The 25,981-nt window shown below is 41.8% G+C and overlaps 1 protein-coding gene across 3 annotated transcripts in view; it reads right to left on the bottom strand.

The window, feature by feature from the left end:
• FAM168B (family with sequence similarity 168 member B) overlaps positions 1–19,583 on the bottom strand; it is a 33,742-nt gene extending 14,159 nt beyond the window's left edge. The window contains exons 1-3 of one of the 3 annotated variants that reach the window (XM_045559040.1): positions 19,450–19,583; positions 10,549–10,629; positions 2,043–2,126 (exon numbers count right to left, since the gene is read on the bottom strand). In XM_045559040.1, coding sequence (XP_045414996.1) covers positions 2,043–2,126; positions 10,549–10,618 — 154 coding nt within the window. In that variant the 5' untranslated portion in view covers positions 10,619–10,629; positions 19,450–19,583. Of the gene's footprint in view, positions 1–2,042; positions 2,127–10,548; positions 10,630–12,050; positions 12,336–19,212; positions 19,415–19,449 lie in introns of those variants that run through there. The other 2 variants (XM_045559039.1, XM_045559041.1) reach the window with 2 other exon arrangements.
• Positions 19,584–25,981: the final 6,398 nt, after the last annotated feature.

The raw sequence follows: 25,981 nt of genomic DNA, 5'->3' as shown, positions 1-25,981 counted from the left end.
TTAAAAGAATGAAAACGTCACACAGTGGGAGAAAATATCTGCAAATCTTACCTGATAAAGAATTCTCAAAAGCTCAACAATAAGACAACAAACTCAGTAAGTTACATACAGTAAAAGATGTATACAAACTCTTTACCGAAGAGACACAGATGGCAAGGAAGCACATAAAAAGCAGTTCAATATTATTAGTTGTGACAAAAGTTTAAATTAAAACTACAAGGACATATCACTACACATCCACTGGAATTGCTAAAATTAAAAAGACTGACTATACCAAGTGTTGTCAAGGATGTGGAGGAATCAGAACTCCCATACATTGCTGGGAAGGTAAAATGGTACAATAATGTTGAAAGACAGTTTCTCACAAAGTTAAACATACACCTACCATAATAACCAGCCACTCCACTCCTTTGCATTTACTCAAGAGAAATAAAAGCACATGTCCACACAAAAACTTGTACATGAATGTCCAGATGTTTTACTTGTAATAGCCAAAGATTGCAAATAACCCAAATGTTCATCACCTGGTGAATGGATAAGCAAATTATGGTATTTCCATACAACGTAATACTACGTAAAATAAAAAGGAATGAACTATTGATACACACTACAACATGATGTCAAAATAATGCCAAATGAAAGACAGTCCAAAAAAATAAAAAAGCACATTCTTTGATTCCATTTAACAAAATTATAGTAAATACAAACTCATCAATAGTAAGAGAAAGCAGATCAGTGATTTCCTAGAGCCCAGGAGAAATCTGAAATGGGCAGGAGAAAACTTTTGCCAATGACAAATATGTTCACCCCTTAATGTGACGATGGTTACACCACAGAAAGTTATCAAACTGTATACTTTAAATATGTGCAGTTTATTATGTCACGTATACCTGAAGAGAACTGTTTTAAAAAAAGTTAATCTGAGATGTTTTACAAAAGGAGAAAGGTGGTGCCATTTTAACCATTAAGGAGTCCAGTGAGTGACAACATGTAACTACTGATCCCAGGGAAGGGATGTTCCAGAACAGACTCAAAAGACAGGAGCAAAGCAGCAGGGGCTTCTAGCCCAGGTGGGAGAGAAAAGTGTGAGAAAACTCGAGGCAGGAACACAAAAGAAACATTGTTCTGAAGAGAATAAACAGACCAACATGGCAAAGAGCTAGGAATTTAAAGTGGAGACTCTTGGCTTAACCATGTCTTTATAGTCCTGGGAAACCATTAAGAAAAACTTCATCTGGGAACATCACTCTGGTTTAAATGGGAAGGAGCATTAACCTGGGGAAAGATGCCTGAGAGCAGAAAGTCCACAGCCCGAAGGTTCTTCTCTGGGTATGGGCTAGGGGTTGCACATTGGAAATGGAAACAAAGAGATGGATAGAAGTCTAGAATGTAAGGCAGAATGTTATGATTAACAACATAGGAAGAGTTTTGGGAAAGGACCTTTGTCATCTCTTTTGTCAAAGTGAACAGTGTGAACCTAGTGCTGAGGGAATGTACCAGCAGTCCCATGAGTAAGGCCTCGAGGCCAAGTCAAGCCCTCAGGTCACAGCGTGGGCCACCACTTTCGGTTGTAACAGTGATTTCTAACATCTTAAAATATTCTTATGGACCTCACACAGAAAATAAGACTTTCTTTTAAAAATATAATCAAAGTGCTAACGCACTATATAGAAAAATCAGAAATTATCTCTAAAAACATTAGCAACATAAAAATTCCACCTCTTAGCATGGCAAGGTAGTCTTCAGTTTCTAGAAGGCAACATTATTTCATGAACAGATGTTCTGGCACAAGGAGTTACCTGTAACAATCTAGTGATTAGAATAAAGATTCACGCTGTGGGAGGACACAAGAAACATGGTATCTAAAGCTTTACCTGCAATAAGAATTAAGCTGGTACTGTACTTATCCAACAGTCTAATTAAATGAACTGAGAGTTAACTCAACCCCAAGTCCTACTTTTATACTCACTCTTCTCAAAATTTGCCCCCTTTACCTTCTCCCCCAGCTGCATAGACAAAGCACTTCATCACCCAACACGTACCTGTCTGGAAGGTAGGATTCGCTCCAGGGTACATGTTAGGAGAATAGGCAGGAGCCGCTGCTGCATAGCCCATGGGGAAACCAGCTGAGGAAAAAATACAGGAAAATGTGATGTCATCCACTGAAGAAGTGATGTGGAAGTGCCAGAGCTCCCAAACTCGTTCCTCCCCGCTTCCCCAGAGCCCCACAGGCTGACTGAAGGAGCCCCGACAGTGCTACATGTGTCCAACAGTTTGTCTCTAGTTGTCTTCTCTCCTGAGAATTTTGATGGGTTGCAATCATGATCATATCTTTTAAACCTGTGAGTAAATGCTTACAACTTTTTACAACTAAAAAAATTCGGCAGAAACTGTGAAGTCTATTGTCATGAACAGCAAATTCATAATCATAATGCCAAAACAAACAAACAAAAAAACAAAACCAAGCTGGAGTCAGAAAATCCCCAACACTTCTGGCAGTTTTATTTCAGACTCTAATCACATGATTTATTACTTAGCAAGAGTAGGAAAAGTGCTAAGAGTATCATGTGCTAGGTCCTGTTACTCTCATCTGGTCTCACTGCCAAAGTCTGGAACAACCAAGATTCAAGTCTAACTTGGATTCAAGGGCCTATTTTTCCTGCTACAGGGAGCAGCAAAAGTTGTTTTAAGGTCACTCATCCTCACTGAATCCAAAGATATATCCTGCATTATATATTTTCAATTAAAAGTTACTATTTTTTGCTCTAAGGCACTGTTTAAAACTTCTAAATTCATTTCAGGTTTCTTTCTATTCTGAAGTTCTAATCATCAACTTTTCCAATTCAGGGTAGCCAGATGATATGGTGTGAATGTCCCCTCCAAAGTTCATGTTGAATTTAACTGCCATCGTAACAGTGCTGAGAAGTGGAACCTTGAAGAGGCGAGTAGGTCATGAGGGCTCTGCCTTCACAAATGGATTAATGCAATTATTGAAGGAATTATTACAATAATTACAACCTACAATTATTATTGTAGGATAGTTATCTTGGGAATGGGTTCCTGGTCCAAAGGACAAGTTCAGCCCCCTTTGCCTCTGACGCACTCATTTGCTTGTCAGCATTCTGCTGTGTGACAATGCAGCAAAAAAGCACTCACCAGATGTTGGCGCCATACTCTTGGACTTCCCAGCCTCCAGAACCATGCACTAAATAAATTTCTGTTCATTATAAACTACCTAGTCTGTGGTATTGCTATAATAGCAGAAAACGACCAAGACACAAATCACGAACCCTGGCTGTAAATGCCATTAAGCTTCAGTGTTCTTACAGAAGGCGCTCTAACTGACACTGCATACACATGGAAATAGGGAAAACAATTATGAGGCACATAAAAGCAAGCTGATCTTTATTAATACAAATGAAGACTCTTAGTAAGACTAAACCACAACCACTAATAATTCATAATGTGAACTCAACAGAAACATCAAATAAGACATTCAGTGTTACAGGCAGAATCCTGGCCCCCAAGTATCCATCAGCAGAAGAGCTTCAGTTGCCTGCCCTGGCCTTCCACAGGGCCCAGAAACCCATGAGACCCCTACTCCTCTTCTGCCTGACCCCCTGGTTCACAGTACAGAAGGTGTCACTCGTGTGGCAGCTGGGGCATTAGAATGTCTTCTTTTTTTGTTTGTTTTTGAGACAGAGTCCCACTCTGCTGCCCTGGGGAGAGTGCAATTCAGCCTCGAACTCCTGGCTCAATCTCCCAAGTAGCAGGGACTACAGGTGTGTGCCACGATGCCTAGCTAATTTTTCTATTTTTTTTTTTTTTTAGTAGAGACGGGGTCTCGCTCTTGCTCAGGCCGGTCTCAAACTGCTGAGCTCAAGCGATTGGCCCGCCTTTGCCTTCCAGAGTGCTAGGATTACAGGTGTGAGCCACCACACCCGGCATAGAAGGACTTCTTTATATTCAGGGCACACAGACAACGAGATGACCCAGATTTGCTAGCCTTGACTACCATCCCAACTAGCTGTGAGAAGCTGTAACTTTTCTATTTCTCTTCTTTCACCTGGTAAATAAAGCTGAAGGAATAGAGCAGCCTTGGAAAGAAATTGTGTTGAGGAGGCCCAGAGAAAAGTGTCCTTACAGCACTTGGACCAGGTTACTGAAGGTGGTATCATGATCCCTTAAGTGACCAAAGCAAGGAAACCCTAAGGGTGAAGTGAAAACTCAGGGCAGGGGGCTCTGAGTAGAACTCCAACGGGAAAATCCTTGCAAGTGGGTTTTACTTACAGGTTCTGAATAAAGCTCGCTGCTTGAATCCATCCCTGCAGTGCCCCTAGCACGAATGCCCTTGACCTGCTACCCAGCCTCCCAACTGGCCTGCAGGTTTCCATGGGAACAGGAATCTTCAGCCCCACTGGCCACCAGGAATTCCTATGTGTGCCCAGTTCTCATCTATTGTCCTTGCTTCAAAGTTGCTTTCCTCAGTCTGGAAACAGACCCTCCTCTACCTCAGCAGAAGCTATTCTGGGTTTCCCTCCTAGATTCTCACTCTCCTATTCAGCCTCTCTAATTAGTCAGTGGTGGTCAAGTATTTTATCAAGTTCACTCATTCCGGTACCAAGAGCAGATTCCACTTGAAGCAGACCTAAAACGGCCACTGGAAAGGCACAGTGTTCCACAGACCCAACAGGTCCTCAGAGGCCTGGCTGCAAGCAGAAGGCGGCCAGGCAGGCTGTGCAGCTGCCCTGACACAGCTTAGATATCAGGAAACCAGTGAGAACTTTTTTCAGTGGTTTCACTGTTTAAAAAAAGTGTGAAGCACCGCTTACCAAGATCATATCCTACAGGCCTCTACAATAATTTCCACAAAATCCAAATTTCTCATCTCTCTCCATAAGTTCTACCAGTAAATTCTCATAGGAAGTGTCTGCTCTGAACTTGTTTGCTAGCGCTTGTGTTTAAGGGTCCCTGGAAAATTTGTGTTATGTCTGCTTAGCCCTTCCTTATCTCAACTTTCTAAAAATGAGCATATTCTAAGATGAAACAGAAAACACACAACATGTATTTAAAATAGCATAATTATCCACCAGCAACAAGATGTCACTACATACCCAGTCTCTGGTACGGGAGTCAGTCACCCAATCTCCTGGGAAGCCTCTGCTCCTCCCCACCCTCCTCCCATCAGCCACACCCCGCCCTATCTGCCGCCACCCCGACCAAGCCATGGTGGGGCTTGCCTCACTATCTCTACTCTAACAGCTTCTACTTGAGCTGCACAAAGCTCACAGCGGCAGCTTTGACAGGATCCCATCAACTCTCTGTTCCAGCTTGCCTTGGGTGTAGGACCAGCTTCTTTTTTTTCTTATTCTCTACAGACAGCTAACCTGCAGGGTTCCAAGCAACAGGGTTAAAAACCACTGTTTCTTGCTGCTCCTGTCGATCATTCTGGCCACATTCACCCCCAGAGGATACCAAGATTGTCTCCTCAGCATCCACTCTAGCTAGCTGTCTTTTAGCACAGGGGGCTGAAAAGGCCAGACTCCCCCAGAGCAAGGGGCTGAAGTGATCCTAAATCCTCATCATTTTTATAAGACTGATCACTTTATGAAAACAAAGACTTCAGGACAGCAAAAAATGCCATAAGCTAGGTAAAAAGACAAATTCAGAGAAAATGTCTGCAAATTATTTAAAGGGCTAATACACTTAATATATAAATAAAACTAGAATGAAAACCCAACAGAAAAAAATATCAATGGACATCGACAGACAGAACTGCAAACTATAACAATACCATTTCTCACAGACTGACAAAACTCCAAAGGCTGGATGACACATTTTGTTAGCAAGGTTTAGGGAAACAGTTTCATAAACTTATAGTAGGAATACAAAACAGGGAAAACACCATGGAAGAGAACTCAGCAGTATCTTAACAACTGCATATGCATTTGCTCTCTGACCCAGCAATCTCACCTCTAGGAATCCACCCTGAAGATAATTCCCACAAACACAATCAACATAAGCATAAGGTTGTTCATAGCAGGATGACTGGAATAGCAAACACTTCAAACAACTCCAACGTTCATCACAAGCAAACTGGTTGAATCAACTATGGAAACCTCACAAGATGGAGGGTTATGCAGCAGTTATCATGTAAAAAAATAAAACAGAACACCTCCGTGAACTGCTATGGAATGATTCCTAGCATACATTAAGTTGACAAAGCAAGTGAACAATACTACCTGCATCTCTTCCAGTAAGAACCTGCTGTTCAGCCCAGGAGGAGTGCATGAGCCAGGCAGCCTCCAGCAGCACCTGCCTTCCAGGCTATCTGTGCCTGATGAAGTTCTCCAACTGCCAGTCCTTGCTCCAGAGTATCCCATGGGGGCTGGCTGAGACTTCAGCGGTCTGAGGCTCTCCCTCCCCAATTCTGCTTCCTGTCCCCCATTCCCCCACTCCAATTTTTCCCCTCTCAAAAACTAGTTTGCATTCCTACTCCCATCCCAGTGTCCACTACTATTTGTGTAACAAAAGAGAAATTAGAACACATGGACTTGTTGACCTGGGGGCACTTGTCAATTCTCAGCATGGGCAAGAGGCCAGGCCTCTTGCCTGAACAGAAGCCCATGGCTGGAGGACAGAGAAACACACACGGGTTCTGGTGGTAAGATGGTAGACATAAATCCAATTTTATCAGTAATTACATTACCATTAGGTCATTAAATACAAAATGTCCAATTCTGAATCAATAGTTTATTATATTTCAAACAAGAAGCAGTACAATGAATAGAAGTATGCACCCACACTATTGACAGAGTTTTGCCATCTTAATGGTAGCTTGTTTATGCCAGCAGCAAAGAATCCTGGAGAGCGAGTGAGTGGCAATGAAATCGTAAATGGCATTTTCCACAGCTTGTTGAGAATGAAATATTCTTCCTTGCAAGAAGTGGTCCAAAGCCCGGAAGAAGTGATCGTCAGTTGGTGCAAGGTCTGGTGAATACGGTGGATGACAGAGTTTCCAAGTCCGGCCTTGGTAGTTTGAACAGTGTTGTTTGCGTAACATGTGGTCGAGTGTTATCTTGCAAGAGGATTGGCCTGTCTCTGTTGACCAATCTCGGCTGCTTCATTGTAAGCATCCTCATCATTTCATCCAGTTGGTTGCAGTAGACATCCACTGTAATCGACTGACCAGGTTTCATGAAGCTGTAGGGGATAATACGATACCAGCGCTGGACCACCAAAAGGATTGTGAGAAAGAATCCATTTTTCATCACCCATAACAATACGGCATAGAAATGGTTCACCTTTATGTCATGACAGCAAAGAAAGACAAACTTTGACAGGATTTCCCTTCTGACCCTTGTTTAATTCATGCAGAACCTGTCTATCCAGCTTCTTTACCTTGCCGACACGTTTCAAATGGTCCAATATTGTTGGAATAGTAACTTCAAACCTTGCTGCTAATTCACGCATAGACTGAGATGGATTCACTTCACTACAGCTTTCAGCCCAGCATTACCTTGGTGTCAGGTCATCCACATGGATCATTTTCAAGATTAAAATCAACAAAACTTCTGGAACTATCGACATACTATGTGTTCATCAGCCACATCCTTCCCACTTTGCTGACACTTTGAGCTGTCTGTGCAGCATTTGTTCCACAATGGAACTCATAGTCAAAAATAACACAAATTTTTGACTTATCCATGGTTTCATAAAAATTGCTCTAAAAAGGATCTGAAAGCAAAAACCACGTGCTTGAAAGAATAAGGATGTACCTTCACAACAAAAATAAAACAAGAGTGTCAAAGTGAAAGTGTCATAGATATCAACTATCAAACTTAGTACTTAAGGAAATCGGACATTTCATATTTCACGACCTAGTACAATTAAAAAGACAAGGCATTTTTTGGAAGAGTTTCCTCTTTTCCATTAAATGTAAATAAAAAGTTACAGACCAGCCTCCCCATTGGCCAGTAAGAATATATAAATAAAATGGCATAAAAGTACTTTCCTTTTGCATGTCTTCTCAGCTTTTGGTACTGAAGTTATACTGGCCTCAAAATTCTGTAGGCACATAATCCCATGTTTAACTCCCTGGTTTAAACGGCCTGTAGCGGTTACTAGTTCCTGCATTGAGCCCTCACTGATACACAGCTTTAGAAAAGTCAGGGAGATTAAAAACATCAAAACCAAGAAAATAGGCATAATAAGTATAAAGAACTAAAGTAAGGAGGAACTATATAAAAGTATACAAAATTTAAAATTGTTTTAAAGTTGCAGAAATTTTCTTTTGAATATAATTTTTGGACCAAAAAAAAAAAAAAAAAGCCTCATAAAGTATTTTACTCCAATTCTCTTGACCAAGCAAAGACAGCCCACTGCCTGTTTTCAGTCTTATTTGAACATGCCACACTTACTCCGTATTGTCTAGGGTTGCTTTTATGCCACAAAAGCAGAGCTGAGTAGCTGTGCCGGATGGTATGATCCACAAAGCCTAAAACATTTACTACCTAGGCCTTTAGTTTGCCAATCCCAAAGAACAGGAAAAAAATACATATACCTCAGGACCCTCACAGCTTTGCAAAGAACTGGTGTTTATGAGGTGCAATCAATGTTCTATTATACTGACTAAGATGATCACGTCATGCAAACACCATAGGGTTTTGGCTATTTCCCTGGCTCCAGATCCACTCAGGATCCTCATTAGCTATTTAACATTCTATTTAAACTAGTATTGCTACTTTAAAAACAGTAAGTCTCATCACTAAATTATCTTTCATCGAGTCTGGAAAATTCTGTCACTCCTTTTCTTCCAGTCTCTCTACCCCAGAGCTCTTAATTTTCAAACATCTTAACCTGTCTCCTATTCTCCCCTTTTCTTTATGTTGCATTCTTGCCCTCTCAAGCACTGTTTTATCTGCAATTAACCTGGATTTTGTTCAAACGCCATTTTTTCCATTTAAGTTCCAGCTGGTTCTTTTGATCCCCAGCACCTTGTTCCTCTCTCATGCTGATTCTTTCTTCAACATCTGCAATTATTCTAAACTTCTCTGTGTGACGTGGTTTCCACGTGAGGGTTCCATTCCTGTCTGTCCTGGCTGGCAACTCCGACTCGATGGATAGTGTCCTGTGTGCTATAATTTGCACATTAGCAGGCAGCACTCTGCCCGTGGGAAGCCCACATGAGCCGGGCTGAGAACCTGTGCCTCGACAGCAGCTCTGCCATGTGTGGTCGGTCAGACGCTCCAGGATAATGCAGCCTGCAGCATAGTTTTTATGTTAGTTTCTCAACTTCTGGGCCCCCTGGGAAGTACAAGTAATGTAAACTAGAGCCCCCAACATCCCTGAATGGTTACAAATTCTTAGAAAAGATTTCTCCCTCCCCAAAACCCACGCAGACACAAACTTCCTTGTGAGGCCAGTGAACGAATGGACTGTTTAGTCTACCTCTTCGCTGGAGTATCATCCTTTAGAGGGACCAGACTGACTAACGAGAGGTCCCACTCCCTAACTCATAAGGAGACACTAAGCCTCACTTTCTTTCCCCATATGGGTTGTTAAAACCCACAAATAAACTTGGCACGGTGTCACACACCTATAATCCCAGTTACTGAGGAGGCTGAGGCAGGAGGATCACTTGAGCCCCAGAGTTCAAGACCAGCCTGGGCAATATAGCAAGACTCCAACTCAAAACAAACAAACAAAAAACAAAAAACCAACAGCAAATGTCCCCAGGACAGGCACAACATTAGCTCAATGGCCAAGTAAGTTGGGTTTTACATTGTTTTCATATTTCATATTTCAAATACCCCAGGTATTTCTCTTACCTTCTACAAGTTCAGTTATATATTTGTAAAATGTTTTATTCCATTTTCTAAGGGTTTTGTAGTAACAGGTTTTAGGGTTATCTCTTCCATCATATTATCAAAAGCCAAAATGAAATTATAACACATTACAAATAACTACTTCTGTTCAAAGTCACCAGTTAGGACAACCAATTGCTACTTTTGACCAACCAGCTTCTATGCCCCCAATTTTTGCCTTACTTCCTCCCTCCCTCACAGCCTATGTTTGACTAGCTGACTCTACTGAGGGTGAGGAACACAGTTCAGGCCTAAGTCAGTGAACAGAATCCCCTCCATGGCCCAGAGATGGAAGCTGAGTTCAATGAGAATAAACCCCAAGACTGGTCTGGATAGGGAAGAGGAAGCCCCACTGGGCTTTTCTGTAGGGCAGAGATAAATAGGCTCCTAGAGAGGGACTCCTGAGAGGGGCTGAACCTCACAGAGACCATAATGGGGGGAGGAATGGGACCTGTGGCCAACACTGAGCCAATACTAAGGAAGTGAGAAACTAGATCCTGGACCCAACTGCTAGAGCCATCAGATCAAGCTTTGACCCAATACCGTCCTATCTCTTGATTTTTCAGTTCCATATACTTTCTTCCTTTAAGCCACGGGGTTTGTCAATCGAAAGCATTCTTAATGACAGTCAAATACCAAGTGTTCAAAGTTCAATAATGAAAACAAAATTTTACTTGCTCACCTGGATAACCAATTCCTTTGGCATTTGCATAGGGAACCCCGGAAGATCCAGGGCTATAAACAGGATTCATGATTTCAAGAACTAAAAGAGAAAAAAAAGTCATTTAGCCAAGCTCTTTTGTCCTCAGATTTTTCTCCAGCATCAGTCCTAAAACAGCCAGAAGCAAGAGTCCTTTCCCTCTCCTACTGTAAAACAATGCATTTCATGCTGCTCCAACCAGCACAGAACAGAAAAGGAATGCCCAGTGTCCAGACAGCTGCTCAATAGGACTTTGTAAACTCTCTTTTACAACTCTCTTCAGCCTGTCAGAAGCTAAGGGGGACAAGTGTTCCTCCTATCCCTACTTAAAACAAGTGAAAAATTCTACAAATAACCTAAATATTCTTGTAACAGAAAAAAATAGTTAAGTGAACCAAGACATATCCAGAGCATGAATTGTCATGCCAGCTGCTTTTTAAAACATACTTAAAAACATAGGAAGGATACAACGTTAAGTAAGAAATAGTAGGGCACTATACTGCATTACCCAGCATGATCCCAAAGTCACACCTAGGTGTACAGGCACGTGCACCTCTGGCACAAACAGAAAAAAGTCTGGAAGGAAATACATTAAAATATGAACAATGATTGTTTCTAGATGGAGTAGGTTTAGTGTTCCTTTTGTAATTTCCTGTATTTCTTAACTTCCATTAAATATATTTTTTTCCTAAAAAGGACAAATTAGCTACAGCCCAGCAACTCTATTAACCCACTCAATGCTCTATCATTTACAAGTCTTTTTTTCCCTGAAAAGTTCAAGAATTTGTACAGCTACAATGATTCTACCCCTTTCCCAACACAAATAAGATTCTCGTTAGTATCTCCAGCAAGCTCTTCTGAATTTTACTGCCTGGTGTGTTCCTGAAGTGTGAGCTCTCACTGCTCCTCATCTGGCAAGTCACTCACTGACTTACACAGCGGCAAAACTTAGGGCAATCTCCTAATTTAAAATGACAATGATGTATGTGGGGCAGAGGGTCTATGGAACTCTCCGTAACTCCTGCTCAATTTTGCTGTGAACCTATAACTGCTCTAAAAATAATCTATTTTTTAAATTAAAAAAAAATAAACTGTGCATTTATTTCCTTGTTTAGTGTCTGCCTTCTCCACATCACAAACTAGAATGTAGTCCATGCAAGCTGGGAACACGCACTTGGTTTTGTTTATTGTTCTATCTCCAGCACCAATAACAATGTCTGGTGTAAAATAAGGTGCAAGGACCTACATACTTTCTAAAAAACACATGCACTTCAGAACACTCTAGGTATCAAATTCCATTACAAAGACAAAACACAAAAACAAACCACTGCAAATTTTCAGCTCACCTGACTCATTTAGAATATTCACAACCAAGCAGTCCAGTACAAAGAATAACATAATAGGTCACATCCTTAGCCTCTGTAACAAGTTCTGGCCTAAGTTAGGAATAAATTAGCAACATCAATTAATAGGACATTCATTACCTGAACAACTGTCTAGTTTCTTCAAACTTCTAAAGCCAAGCCAGATGCCAAATTTGCCATGGCATCCACAGCTACGGCTAAGTGGTAAGTCTTGACCACAACTGTCCAAAACCTTTCTGCAGCGATGATGTTCCTCTCTCTGTGCTGTCCAATATGGCAGCCACTTGCCAAGTGACGGCTGAGCAGCTGAAAAATGTGGCTTGTGTAGGATCTGATTTTTCAGCTTTATTTAACTTCAATTTAAATAGTTATGTGTGGCTAGGCATTACTGCATTGGAAAGCACAGGCCTACAGATTACAGTAGAAAGAAAGCAAGTATAGAAATGCATAGTAAGTAAGTAGGACAATCAAATTGCGTGTTTTAAGCCACAGTTGAAGAATATACAAAATAGCAAAGCCAATCCCCGTTCCCCTGCACTTCTAACCCACTCTTGGCAGATCTACAACATAGAAACTGTGCAGCCTTTCAAACACTGCATCTACTTCTCTGGTTCAACTACCATCTCCAGAAAAGTGAAGATGGGGTCTTGTTTTGGGCTGGGCACAGTGGCTCATGCCTGTAATCCTAGCACTTTGGGAGGCCAAGGTGAGAGGACTGCCTGAGGCCGTAAGTTCAAGATGGGGTCTCATTCTGTCACCCAGCCTGGAGTGCAGCCTTGCTGCACTTGAACTCCTGGGCTCAAGAGATCCTCATGCCTCTCAGCCTCCTGCATAGCCAGGACTACAGGTGCGACCCCACCACATCCAGCCAATTTCTCTTTATTTTTTGTAGAGACAAGGTCTCACTGTGTTGCCTAGGCTGGTTTCAAACTCCTGGCCTCAATGTAATCCTCCCGCCTTGGTCTCCCAAAGCACTGGAATTATAGGTGTGAGCCACTGCGCCCAACCTAAATTTTATTTTCTTAATTGAATTCAAGATAAGCAAAGCACTATACAATGGCCTTGCAGAGAAAATCAAGCAGGAAGTCACAGTCCCTGTTCTAAGTTAATAATCTAGAAAAGCGTTGTCCAACAGAACTGTCTGCCAAGATGGAAAGTATCTCTGTGCTGTCCAAATATGTTAACTTAACTTTTAGTTTAACTTTAATTAACTTAAAACAGTCCCATGTAGATGACAGCTATTGTACTGGACAGTGCTAGCCTATAATTTATAATGGTGATAGAAGGCAAAGACTGCTAAGAGTTACAAGAGAATAAAGTGCTCCAAGGGTTGAATGGGAAGAGCAAAATTTCAATGGGGGAGGGGAGGAATGGTCAGGAAAACTTGATTAAAGAGCCATCATTTCCAATAAGCAATGGATAGGATCCCAGCCAGCCAGAGAAATGAGAAAATACAAGATGTATTTTTGGAATATTGGGCAACTGTGTTTATCCAGAGCTTAAGTTACATGTAGGGAATCAGCAACAGACGGTTACCGAGACGCAGGTTAGGTTACAAGCATCATGTGGAGACCCTTAGATGTGGGCTGAGCAGGAGTTATCACATGGTAGGCTACGAAGCTCACGAATAGCACAGCAGTTAAACACACAGTTACGGCTGACACGGTGGCTCACGCCTGTAATCCAGCACTCTGGGAGGCCGAGGCGGATGGATCACTCAAGGTCAGGAGTTTGAGACCAGCCTGAGCAAGAGCGAGACCCCGTCTCTACTAAAAAATAGAAAGAAATTAGCTGGACAACTAAAAATATATAGAAAAAATCAGCCGGGCCTGGTGGCACATGCCTGTAATCCCAGTGACTCGAGAGGCTGAGGCAGAAGGATTGCTTAAGCCCAGGAGTTTGAGGTTGCTGTGAGCTAGGCTGACGCCACGGCACTGTAGCCAGGGCAAAAAGAGCAAGACTCTGTCTCCAAAGAAACAAAACAAAACAAAACAAAACAAAAAAAAGATACAGTTACCATATGACGCCACAATTCCACGCCTAGGTACAAACCCAAGAGAAGTGAAAACACAAGACTATACCAAAAGTTGTACAAGAATATTTATAACAGTATTCACAATAGCCAAAATTGAAAATCCAAATGAAGCACTGAACACCAGGAGGCTCTTCTTCCATAATGACCTCATAGTCTAGACCACTAAAAACACAATTCTACTCTACCTTTGACACTAAAAAATTTTATAGAACCACATTTGAATTCTAGTAAGTTTCAAACTAACCAGAAGGTATGTTTCCTGAAAGCATTTTTTACTTCCCCAGAGACTAAAAAATATTTCCCAAAGTGATTAAAAAGTTTTAATGAATTAAAAATTACAGGTAGAGGCTGGGCGTGGTGGCTCACACCTATAATCCTAGCACTCAGAGACGCCAAAGCGGGAGGATCGCTTGAGGTCAGAGTTTGAGACCAGTCTCAGCAAGAGCGAGACCTCGTCTCTACTAAAAATAGAAAGAAATTAGCTGGGCAATCAAAAAAAAAAAACGAAAGAAAAAATTAGCCAGGCATGGTGGTGCATGCCTATAGTCCCAGCTACTCAGGAGGCTGAGGAAGGAGGAACCCTTGAGCCCTGGAGTTTGAGGCTGCTGTGAGCTATCATGATGCCACTACACTCTAGCCCCGGTAACAGAGCGAGACTCTGTCTCAAAATAAATAAATTAAATAAATTACAGGTAGATTAAATACAGCAGAGTTGATAAAACAAAATGTTCCCGTTTTCTCTCCAAAAGCCAGTTAACATTAGACACATTTGTCTGTGAATAAAGGCCAAAAATCTCCTTAACACAGACTGCCACACTAGAAAAAAAATTGTTTTCCTTGGGGCCAGGGTGTTTCATTACGAAAATAGAATAAAAAACTTCAAAAACAAAATTTAATGACAAATTTGTTATTTTTTGTTGTTTTCTGTGTGAGTTAATATACGCAACTTGAAAAATAGTAGTTGTGGCTCCCAAACTGAAGAGACATGAGTTATATGCTTCAACAAGGCCCCGGGCTCAAAATTAGCATGAGTTAAATACAACTCCCACGGCACTTAAGTGTTAAGTAACTTGTTCAAGGCGGGGCCGAGGTGGCTGATGCCCGTAATCCTAGTATTCTGGGAGGCAGAGGTGGGAGGATTCCTTGAGGTCAGGAGTTCAAGACCAGACTGAGCAAGAGTGAGACCTCCTCTCTACTAAAAACAGAAAAAATTAGCCAAGCAACTAGAAGTAGAAACAAAAAAAATTGGCCCAGCATGGTAGGGCACACCTGTAGTCCCAGATACTCAGGAGGCTGAGGTAGGAAGATTGCTTGAGCCCAGGAGACTGAGGTTGCTGTGAGCTGGGCTGAAGCCAGAGCACTCTAGCCCGGGCGACATAGGGATATTCTGTCTCAAAAAAAAACAATTTATTCAAGTGATGAGAAAGATTTCCTGGAGAGACTGAGCCAGAGAACAGGGAAAACACCTTGGTTCAGCACCATCTCCCTGCCTCTCACACAGTGCCTGGCACAGAGGGAGCTCATAATACCTTTCAAATGTTCCTGAATAACTGGAAAACTTTACAATAGAGAATATTAGACTTTCATATCAATAAACGTTAACTGAGGACATTTATTTAAAATCTAATTCAGAATGATCAAAACATATCTGTTTATCAATTAGTGGGCTTGAAACCTAAATTCACTGACCAATCTTAACATCACTAACAAACTACTTAATATTATGTGCATCCTTATATGATGAAAATATGAATTATTCTACACCATCTAAGATGTACTTTTACAAAAGTCAAATGGCGCCTATGCACCTAACTTCCAATTTACAGGAAAAGACAGGAGTTGGAGGAATACGATGAATGACATCATGAAGCAATCAGACAAACCCCAAAGGTAGGGCATTCTAGGACAAATGACCCAATTTCTTCAATAAGTCAACGGTGAGGGAAAAAGAGGGAGGGAGGATTGTTCTAGACTAAAATAAATTTAGATATAAAGGCAATACATGGATTTTGTTTGGATTCTGATTTAGATTAAAAAAACTATAAACAAATATTTTAAGGATATTTGGGACAAAACTGAATATGGGCCATGTATCAGACAGTAACAAACAATTAAGTTTAAGCGTGGTAATGCTGTGGTTACATATAAACATATAATTTTTTAGAGATACACAGTAACGTATATAAGGATTAAAAATGACATGATATCTTATTAATAAAACATTTCTACAAAAAAGGGCAAATACATCAAAATGCTAATAATCTTTACATCAAGACGCTGGGTATTGCCTGGCACGGTGGCTCACGCCTGTAATTCTAGCACTATGGGAGGCCGAGGCTGGAGGATCGCTCAAGGTCAGGAGTTCGAGACCAGCCTGAGCAAGAGCGAGACCCCATCTCTACTAAAAAATAGAAAGAAATTAGTTGGACAACTGAAAGTATATAGAAAAAATTAGCCGGGCCTGGTGGCGCATGCCTGTAGTCCCAGCTACTCGGGAGGCTGAGGCAGTAGGATCGCTTGAGCCCAGGAGTCTGAGGTTGCTGCGAGCTAGACTGACGCCACAGCACTCTAGTCAGGGTGCCAGTGCGAGACTCTGTCTCAGAAAAAAAAGACACTGGGCATATCAATGTACACTGTACTGTTGTCAATTTGCATAATAAAAAACTAAAGAAAAAACACCATCACCAATCTGCCTGAGATTCTATTTCCCAGTCTGATTTGGTGTGAACCAAGCACCCCAATGCTAGATCCAGAGAGTACCACTTTTTTAAAAGTTTCCCATTTGAAATGACCCAACTGTCAGAATTCTTAGGAATGGATTGACACCTGCATCAGAATAGACAAATCTCACATTTACCTTTGAAAAGATGACAGCAAAAATACCTTAACTTGAAAATTCAATAATAATCAGAAGAAAAGTATTTTTTAAATGGAAGACTCATCACTACTACTTTCTCTAGTTTTAAAATGACCCATGATCTAAACAAAGTTCCCACACAGAATAGTAATTATAAAATACTAAAATGCAAGGCTTTTAAAATTTTATATCAACAAACCTAATTTCATGGGGCTTAAATTTTATCTCTCTCAGAAACAATAATATACAAAATACAATATTCTTTAGAATAATCAACACTGGAAATTCTCAGTAATGTCTGACATTACCAAGAAAGCACTACCCCGTTGCAACTCTACCTTTACTATTAATGTTTGGATTCTACTAGAAGCAATTCATGTATTTCTGCACCGTACAATCAGACAGACTTCAAAGACAAAGACACAAAGTGGAACACAGACATGGAGAAAAGTACTACTCTATTACGCTGGTGTACTATTGTTTTAACTTGTTGTCAGCGGATCCAGGAAAAGAAACTGTCTACATAAGACAAATTTGTTAAATAAAAATTTCCCTTTAAACTATAGAACCTATAAAAAAATTAAAATATTTTAAAATGGACTTCAGATTTTCTCAATTCTAATCCTCTACCTCTGTGACATTACACTACTTTTATTTTCCCTACATTTGAAATTCAAATAATGTTGGCATTACAATTCTATCTAACCTTAAAATGAAAATGAACTGAAAGGCAGTTGTAGAGCAAACCCTAACACACATATTAGAGCCTGGTAAGACATGGGCAGTAACGAGTCTGCTTCCTCCTTCCCAGGTTCCAGGCATTTGACTTACACACACAGCATAACCCTTCCACTATTTCTAATAGCAGGAAGAAGGGGGAACTACCTGCCAGGGCATTTCTAGTTACTGCTGCACAGGGAACACCCAGGAGAGCCCAAATGAAGTAGGTAGTCTATAACTTTTTTTGTGTGTGTGAGACAGAGTCTCACTCTGTTGCCCAGGCTACAGTACCGTGGCGTCAGCCTAGCTCACAGCAACCTCAAACTCCTGGGTTCAAGCAATCCTCCTGCCTCAGCCTCCTAAGTAGCTGAGACTACAGGCATGTGCCACCACACCCGGCCATTTTTTTCTATAAATTTTCAGTTGTCCAGTTACTTTCTTTCTATTTTTAGTAGAGTTGGAGTCTCGCTCTTGCTCAGGCTGGTCTTGAACTCCTGACCTCGAGTGATCCTCCCGCCTCGGCCTCCCAGAGTGCTGGGATTACAGGGGTGAGCCACCATGCCAGGTCGGTAGTCTATAACTCTTAAAGCCTGGGGACCTTCTTCTAACAGACCTTAACTTTCATTTAGTCACAATCACAACCAGTTTTAACCCATTCTAAAGCTTTCTTGCATGCCAAAACACTCCAAAATGTTGCACGAGTAACATGTGCAAACACTCTACTGAAGCTAAGCCTGCTTTTAAGAGAAGCAAAATCTTCACAATTTCTGCAACACTAGCTTCAAAATTAGGAAAAATAGCTTTAGACTGCTCAACTCTTGACTGTCAAAGCAAAAATAACCCACTTCTTCTTTACCAACCCGAGTTTTAAAATGTGTCCCTATTATTTACTTAATCTAAAATGTTTCATCCAGAATATTTGCGACTAATCTTAAATTACACAAGGAGGACTTGAAAGTTTAAACAGTTGGAACTATATAAACCTTTTCATTTTTAAAGCTTTCTTGCACGCCAAAACAGCCCCAAATATTTTTATGTTTGACTTCAATGATTAGACATTAACTAATACAAACCATTAGATGCACACTTAACGTTCACATACACCATAAAGGAAAAATACCCTATTTGTTGGCACGAAGTAAAGGTGCACTCTTTTTTAAAGTTGACACAGGCTGTGTCATGAAACGTCCTTTCTGAAGAAAATCTTAAAAGCCTAATTTAAATCATGCCTTTTTAAGCTGGGAGGCTGCAGTTTCCGCCGGGCAAGCGGAGTAATTTTTACTTTGTGGGTAAACAAAGTGAGTAGTTAGTTACACATTCGAAATGACTATAATCACAGCTCAATGCTTCACGGTTGTCATACTAAAACACTGTCCCGATCTGCTCTAACTCCGACCTTTAAAAGGCCAAAGGAATATTCTGTGCCACGAACCGCCCCTCGTCGGCCACCTGGGCGGCAGCCTCGGGTCGCCCCGACGCACCTGCCCGCGCCTCCGGGCCGCGCTTAGCTCCGCCCCTCGCCCCCCGCCGGCCAGGCCGGGCCCGGGACAAAGCGCGGCCGAGGCCCCGCCCGGCGCCAGCGACCCCGAGCCGCGGGCCCGACCTTGGCGCCGCCCCGGGCCGGCCGCACAAAGCGCCGCACTTCCGGCCGCCCGCCCGCCCCCGCTCACCGCGCGGCGGTGCCTGGGCCTCAGCGACAGCGCACGCCTGCCCGCGGAGGGCTCGGCCTGGGGCGAGACGAGGGGCTAGCGCCGCGGACGCCGATCCGACGCGCGGCTGACCCACGAAGCCCCGCGTCCCCGCCGCCTCCTGGGCGCCGCGCTCCGCTCGCTCGCTCGCTCGGCCCGGCCCGCCTCTCCGCAGCCCGCGCTCCCCGCCGACGCTGCGCAGCCACCGGAGCCACCGACCTCACTTCCGCCCGGGCGCGCCGCAGCGGGGGCGCGCCTGGCACGTGACCTCCGGCGTGCGCGCTCCCACAGGCGTCCGTGGGGCGCCCGGATGGACGGGCTCGGGCGCACGCCCAGCGGTGAGAGCTGCCGGCGCTCGGGTAGGCCGTTTCCCCTCGCGTCCTCGGACGCTCCTGTCGGTGCGGTGTAGGCAAAAGAGCATATCGGAATGCAGTATAGCTTTGTATTCACTTGTGGGAGAAGCATTTGGTTCCGCACCGCAGGAACCTTTGGGGGACCCCGCGCGCGAGCCGCAGTCCGGGACGAGGGCGCTGCGCGCCGTGTGGTGACGTCACGCCCGCGACGCCTCCTTTAGGTCAGGAAACGGGCGCGCGGGGTCGGCGGTTGGCTGCGGAGCGCCTACTCCCGCCGGGGAGGCCGGGCTGCCCCGCTCCTCGGTGGGGGAGGAGCCCCCAGGCGCTCGCCGCCCGGGGAGGGCCGAGGGCCGGTGCGTGTCCGTCCGCCCCGCAGCCACGCAGGCAGCGCCGGCGCCCACGCGTTGCCAGCGGCGGTGCCGACGGAAGATTCTTCGGGTGGTGTCTAAGATAAGATTTAAGTGCGGGTAAAGATAGTTGGAAAGGATGCGACTTCTGGGGCACTGTAAATGACAGTGTTGAATAAAATTGGGACGTTACGCCTTTGCATATATCCGTGGAATATAAACACCATGTTGATTTGATTCCCACTATTTCCATTTAAAAAATACATAAGTTGCTCCATAACTACAAAATTTCATCATTGCTTTTCCCCCTTGAACGCCCATCTGCATCCCACTGTCCCCACGGAAGTTTACGCTAATCCATACTCACCTGTTGAGAGTCTTTTTTTTTTCCGAATCACTTGTATCTGTCAGGATAGCTAGGAAATGCTTTAGTAAAAAGCCCAAAATCTCAGTGTCTTCACACAAAAGAACTTCATATATAAAATATATTTTTTAAAATACAATTTTTATATTTATAGGTCTTATGTTTATAATTATAATACCTAGCAATAAACTTTTATAAGAATGATGATCTACGTGAATAAAATTTTAAATAACTGGTGAAGGGCACAAAAAAACGCAACACGGGGAAAACATCACATTCTTGCATAAGTAGACCTAATGTCAGAAAGATGTCGGTGTTCCCTAAATTAATTTATGAATTTAACACAATCCCAATAAAATGCCAATAATTATTTTAACTAAAGTAATTGTAACTTACATATGGAGAAAAAATTAACAAGAAAAATCAAATGTAAGAATATCTGCCAGGAAAACACTGAAAATAAAGAGTAATAGGGAGGGGACCACTAGACCTACCAGATATAAAAATATATTTAAAAGCCTCAATCAATAAAGCAACGTGTCACTAGTGCATGAACGGAGGCCATGAAATATAATACACAATCTGGAAATATACCCAGGTAATTTTGGAAAGTTGGTATCTGATAAAAAATAGTGTCTCAGATCACTGAGGATAAAGATGGACTGTTCAATAAATGGTACTGGGACAAAAATATACCCATCTGAAGAAATATGAAATTAGACCTATACTTCATACCATATACCAGAATAAAATCCAAATTAAAAAAGATATGAATGTATAACCATGGAATCATAAAAAGACAAGAATAAAACATGGGGAAATACCTTTTTAATTTTGGAGTAAGGATCTTTCTGTCCGGGTGCAGTGGCTCACACCTGTAATCCCAGCACTTTGGGAGGCGGAGGCAGGAAAATCGCTTGAGGCCAACAGTTCAAGTTCAACATAACCAGACCCTGTCTCTACAAAAACTAGAAAAAATAGCTGGGTATGGGGGTGCACCTGTAGTCCCAGCTGCTCAGGAGGCTGAGGAAGGAGGATCGCTTGAGCCCAGGAGTTAGAGGATGCAGAGAGCTGTGATCTTCCCACTGCACTCCAGCCCAGATGACAGAACATAACCCTGTCTCAAAAAAAAAGAAGGCAGCTTTTCTAACTATCACGCAAAATCCAGAAGCCATGACTATAAAAGACTTTGGATGGCAAAAAGCACCTTAAAGAAAGTCAAGGCAAGTGATTAAAGAAAAGAAATAGTCTCAACATATATATCATAGACAAAGGGCTAATCTCAATATTACAGAATTGAACAAGAAGATCCTACAACCTAAGAAAAATGAAGAGAATTCACTGAAATCCAAATTTAAAAAGATTTGAATGTATAACCATGGAATCATAAAAGGACAAGACTAAAAGCATGGGGAAATGGAAGTACAAATGGCTCTTAATCGTATGAAAAGATGCAGCCTCATTTGTATAAAGAAAAATGCAAGTTAAAACTCTTTGAGAGAGCGTTTTTCCACCTTTGATTGGCTTGCTTCCAAAAAATTGACAGTGTCCTCTGTTGGGGCAGCTGCCAGGAAGTGGGCATCCTCAGACATGGCTGGACTGCACAGGAGACCATCTGATGATGTGTGTCAAGATAAATACATAACAAAACTTTTGACCCAACAACTCCACTTCTGGAAGTTTGTGTACAGAGATACTTATAGATGTGTAAAATGAAATAGGTCCACACTTGTTTATTGCAGCATTGTTTATAGTAACAAAACCCTGGGAACAACCCAGTGTCCATCACTAGGGGAAAGATTGAATAAACTCTGGTTCATCCAAATGGTGAAATACTCTATAACTTGAAAAAGAAACAGAGAAACTTTGTATGTTCTGAAGTGGAAATACCTCCAAAGTAGATCTTTCAAAGAAAAAAGGGATAAAACTGTATTAAAGAGGATTGGGTAAAAGGGTGGCAATGAAAAAGTATACTTGCATTTACAGAATATTGTAATATTTCAGAAATAACTGACAGCAATGATTTCCTGTGGTAAGGCAATGACAGAGTGGGCCCTGAGTAGGTAGGGGACAGGATGACAATGATAATTTTCATGTTAGATTTTTTTTTTTTTTTCTGAGACAGGGTCTCTCTCTGTCACCAGGGCTAGAGTGCAGTGGCATCATCACAGCTTACTGCAGCCTCAAACTGCTGGGCTCAAGTTATCCCCCTGCCTCAGCCTCTGGAGCAGCTAGGACTACAGGCAGCACCGCCATGCCCAGCTAATTGTTCTATTCATTGTAAAGACAGGGGTCTCACTCTTGCTCAGGCTGGTCTCAAACTCCTGGCCTCAAGCAATCCTCCTGCTTCAGCCTCCCAAAGTGCTAGGATTACAGGTATGAGCCAAAACAACCAGCTTCATGTTAGGTTGTTTTAAAACATTTTTGAATCGTGTGAATGTATTACCTATTCTAAAATTAAATTAAAAATAAATAAAAATCTCACATTTTTTATAGGAATGTAAATTGTATAATCATTTTGAAAAAAGGTCTGGTCGTTTCTTATAAAACTAAACATATATCAGTCTTATCATTTTGCAAATTATACCAAAGAGAAATGAAATCATACATCCATGCAAAGACTTGTACAGAAATACTCATTGCGATTTTATTGATGATAACCAAAAGTGGAAAGCGTGCATGCATCTGTCATCAGGAGAACAACTAAACTAGCTCAGAAGTATGCTGGGGCCACTTATGACAGCCAAAGGACAATTTTCAGGAATTTTGTAAGCCATTTGTCAAGGGCAGCCATTATAAAAAATTATGTTATGTAAACAGTATTAAAAACAAAGGCAATATATGCTCAAAACTCATCCCTTCCTAATTATTTTATTATTAACTCTCTTAAGGTTCTTTGTGTCTGCTACACCTGCCTGTGGACATGCCGTACAGCACCGTGCTGCTGCCTTCTCTTCTCACCACCCTGCAGCGATGCTGTGCTGGAAACCTGAAATTGTGATTTCCGTGGCAGGGATATTTATCCCATGAAACTATCAAATAATACTAATCAGGCCTTGATTTATTGTCCATTGATTTTTCTAGACTTAAGAATGTAATGGGGGCCGGGCGCGGTGGCTCACGCCTGTAATCCTAGCACTCTGGGAGGCCGAGGCAGGTGGATTGCTCGAGGTCAGGAGTTCGAGACCAGCCTGAGCAAGAGCGAGACCCCGTCTCTACTAAAAATAGAAGTTATATGGACATCTAAAAATATATATAGAAAAAAATTAGCCGGGCATGGTGACGCATGCCTGTAGTCCCAGCTACTCGGGAGGCTGAGGCAATAGGATCACTTAAGCCCAGGAGTTTGAGGTTGCTGTGAGCTAGGCTGACGCCACAGCACTCACTCTAGCCTGGGCAACAGAGTGAGACTCTGTCTCAAAAAAAAAAAAAAAAAAAAGAATGTAATGGAGAAAATATTGATAATACACATTAAACTTAAAAGTCGATGGCATCTGTGGCCTTCACATGAATAGTACAAAAAATTTAGGAAATATTATTTTAATATTCAAAACACTATTACCCAATTAAAAAAGAAGACACTTACTGACAGACAAGTGAAGTTCCACCATCATTATTTCACTTTAATCTTACTAGTTAGCATAAAGGAAAATATCAGTCAATTTTCATGTCAAGCTAACCCAGAGAACTATGAAACATATGAATGATAAATTGCTGTTTTAAGCCATTAATTTTGGGTTAGTTTGTTGTGTAATAATAGATAATCAGAGCAGCTCTCTCCTGAGTGGCAACTCATCCACCAGTCCCAGGTAATGAAATCAATCTGGGGAGTCATTGTATACATTTAAAAAATGAACTAGAAACTAGAATGCAAAATAAGAAAACAGAGTGGATGGCACAGAGTAAGTGTCATTTTGTTATAGATTTTTTGAGTTTTTTTTTTTTCCTTGAGACAAGGTCTCACTTTGTTGTTCCCCAAGCTGGACTGGAGTGCAGTGGCCTGATCATATGTCACTACAACCTCAAACTCCTGAGCTTGAGTCATCCTCCTGTCTCAGCCTCCTGAGTAGCTGGGACTACAGGTGCAAGCCACTGCACACAGCTAATGTTTTTGGTGTTTTGTTTTGTTTGATTTTGTTTTCTATAGAGATGGGGTCTTGCTATCTTGCCCAGGCTGATATCCAACTCCTGGGTTCAAGCAATCCTCCTGCCTTGGCCTTCCAAAGTTCTAGGATTACAGGCATGAGCCACCATGCCTGGCCTGTTATATGTTTTTAAAACAATATTTGTTTTTTACATATATATTATTGTGATGGTTAATTTTATGTGTCAACTTGATTGGGCTAAGGGATGCCCAGATAGCTGGTAAAACATTATTTCTGAGTGTGTCTTTGAGAGTTTCTACAAGAGTTGAACATTGAGATCAGCAGAATAAGCAGATTGCCCTCATCAATGTGGGTGGGCATAGTTCAATCCATTGAGGGCCCTGATAGAACAAAAAGGTGGAAGAAAAGTGAATTTGCTCTCTCTGCTTGAGCTGGGACATCCTTCTTCTCATGCCCTCAGACATCAATGCCCCTGGTTCTTCAGCCTTCAGACTTGGACCACAACTTACTTCATTGGCTCCCCTGGTTCTCAAGCCTTTCAGTTTGCACTGGAACTACACCACCGGCTTTCCTGGTTCTACATCTAGCAGACAGCAGGTAGTGAGATTTCTCAGCCTTGATGATGACATGAGCCCATTCCATAATAAATCTCTTTCTTATATCTGTGTATGTCTTATTGGTTCTGTTGCTCTGGAGAACCTTGAATAATACAGTTACGTACTGGGTTACCAAGTAAACTTATTTACTTTAAGTTATAGTCAAAAAGTTTGAAGTCTTAGACTTAAATGCCTTAAGTCTAAGGTATTTGCCTATAAGTGGGATTGCTTGGTCCTAGGGTACCTGTATCTTAAAACATATTAGATAGTGCCAAATTGTTCTACAAAGTATTTCTACCAAGCTACACTATCCCTAGTAAGATATGAGCTCTCATAGTTTCATATATTTGTCACATTTGCTATGAACTTTTTAATTTTTACCAATCAGGTGAGTCTCAAATTGCATCTCATGATTCTTTTAATTTCCATTTCTTTCATACACAATGTACATCCTTGTAAACAATTTTTCAACAGTTTCTATTTAGTATAAAACTATGGGATAGTTGCCTCAAAGTAAAATTACTGGTTTAAAGAGTATGAAGTATTATGAAGCTCTCAATATTATCAAAATTTTCTCCACAAGGGTTGTACCAGTTTATAGATGCATAAGCAGTGTATGCTAGTGGTCGTCTCATCAAATCCTTGCACATGGGTGTTTCATTAAAAAACTTTAAAAGTTTAATAATTTGATAATTATAAAACTGTATTTCATTTGTTTTAATTTCATTTGTTAGATTGCAGGCAATATGCATTTTGTTGTTTTAAAAAAATTCTATGAACTTCTTAGAGAAAGATTCATTTTAAAATGTTTTCTGAGGCTGGGCATGGTGACTCACACCTGTAATCCTGGCACCCTGGGAGGCTGAGGTGGGAGGATTGCTCGAGCTTAGAAGTTTGAGATTGCAGTGAGCTATGATGATGCCACTTCATTGTACCCTGGACAACTAAAGGCAACTGTCTTCAAAAAAAAATTTTTTTTGAGGCC

The sequence above is a fragment of the Lemur catta genome, chromosome 8 (assembly GCF_020740605.2).
Source record: "Lemur catta isolate mLemCat1 chromosome 8, mLemCat1.pri, whole genome shotgun sequence".
In the NCBI taxonomy this organism is placed as follows: domain Eukaryota; kingdom Metazoa; phylum Chordata; class Mammalia; order Primates; family Lemuridae; genus Lemur; species Lemur catta.
The sequence above is the reverse complement of the archived record's forward strand: the minus strand, read 5'-3'. Positions and strand labels throughout refer to the sequence as shown.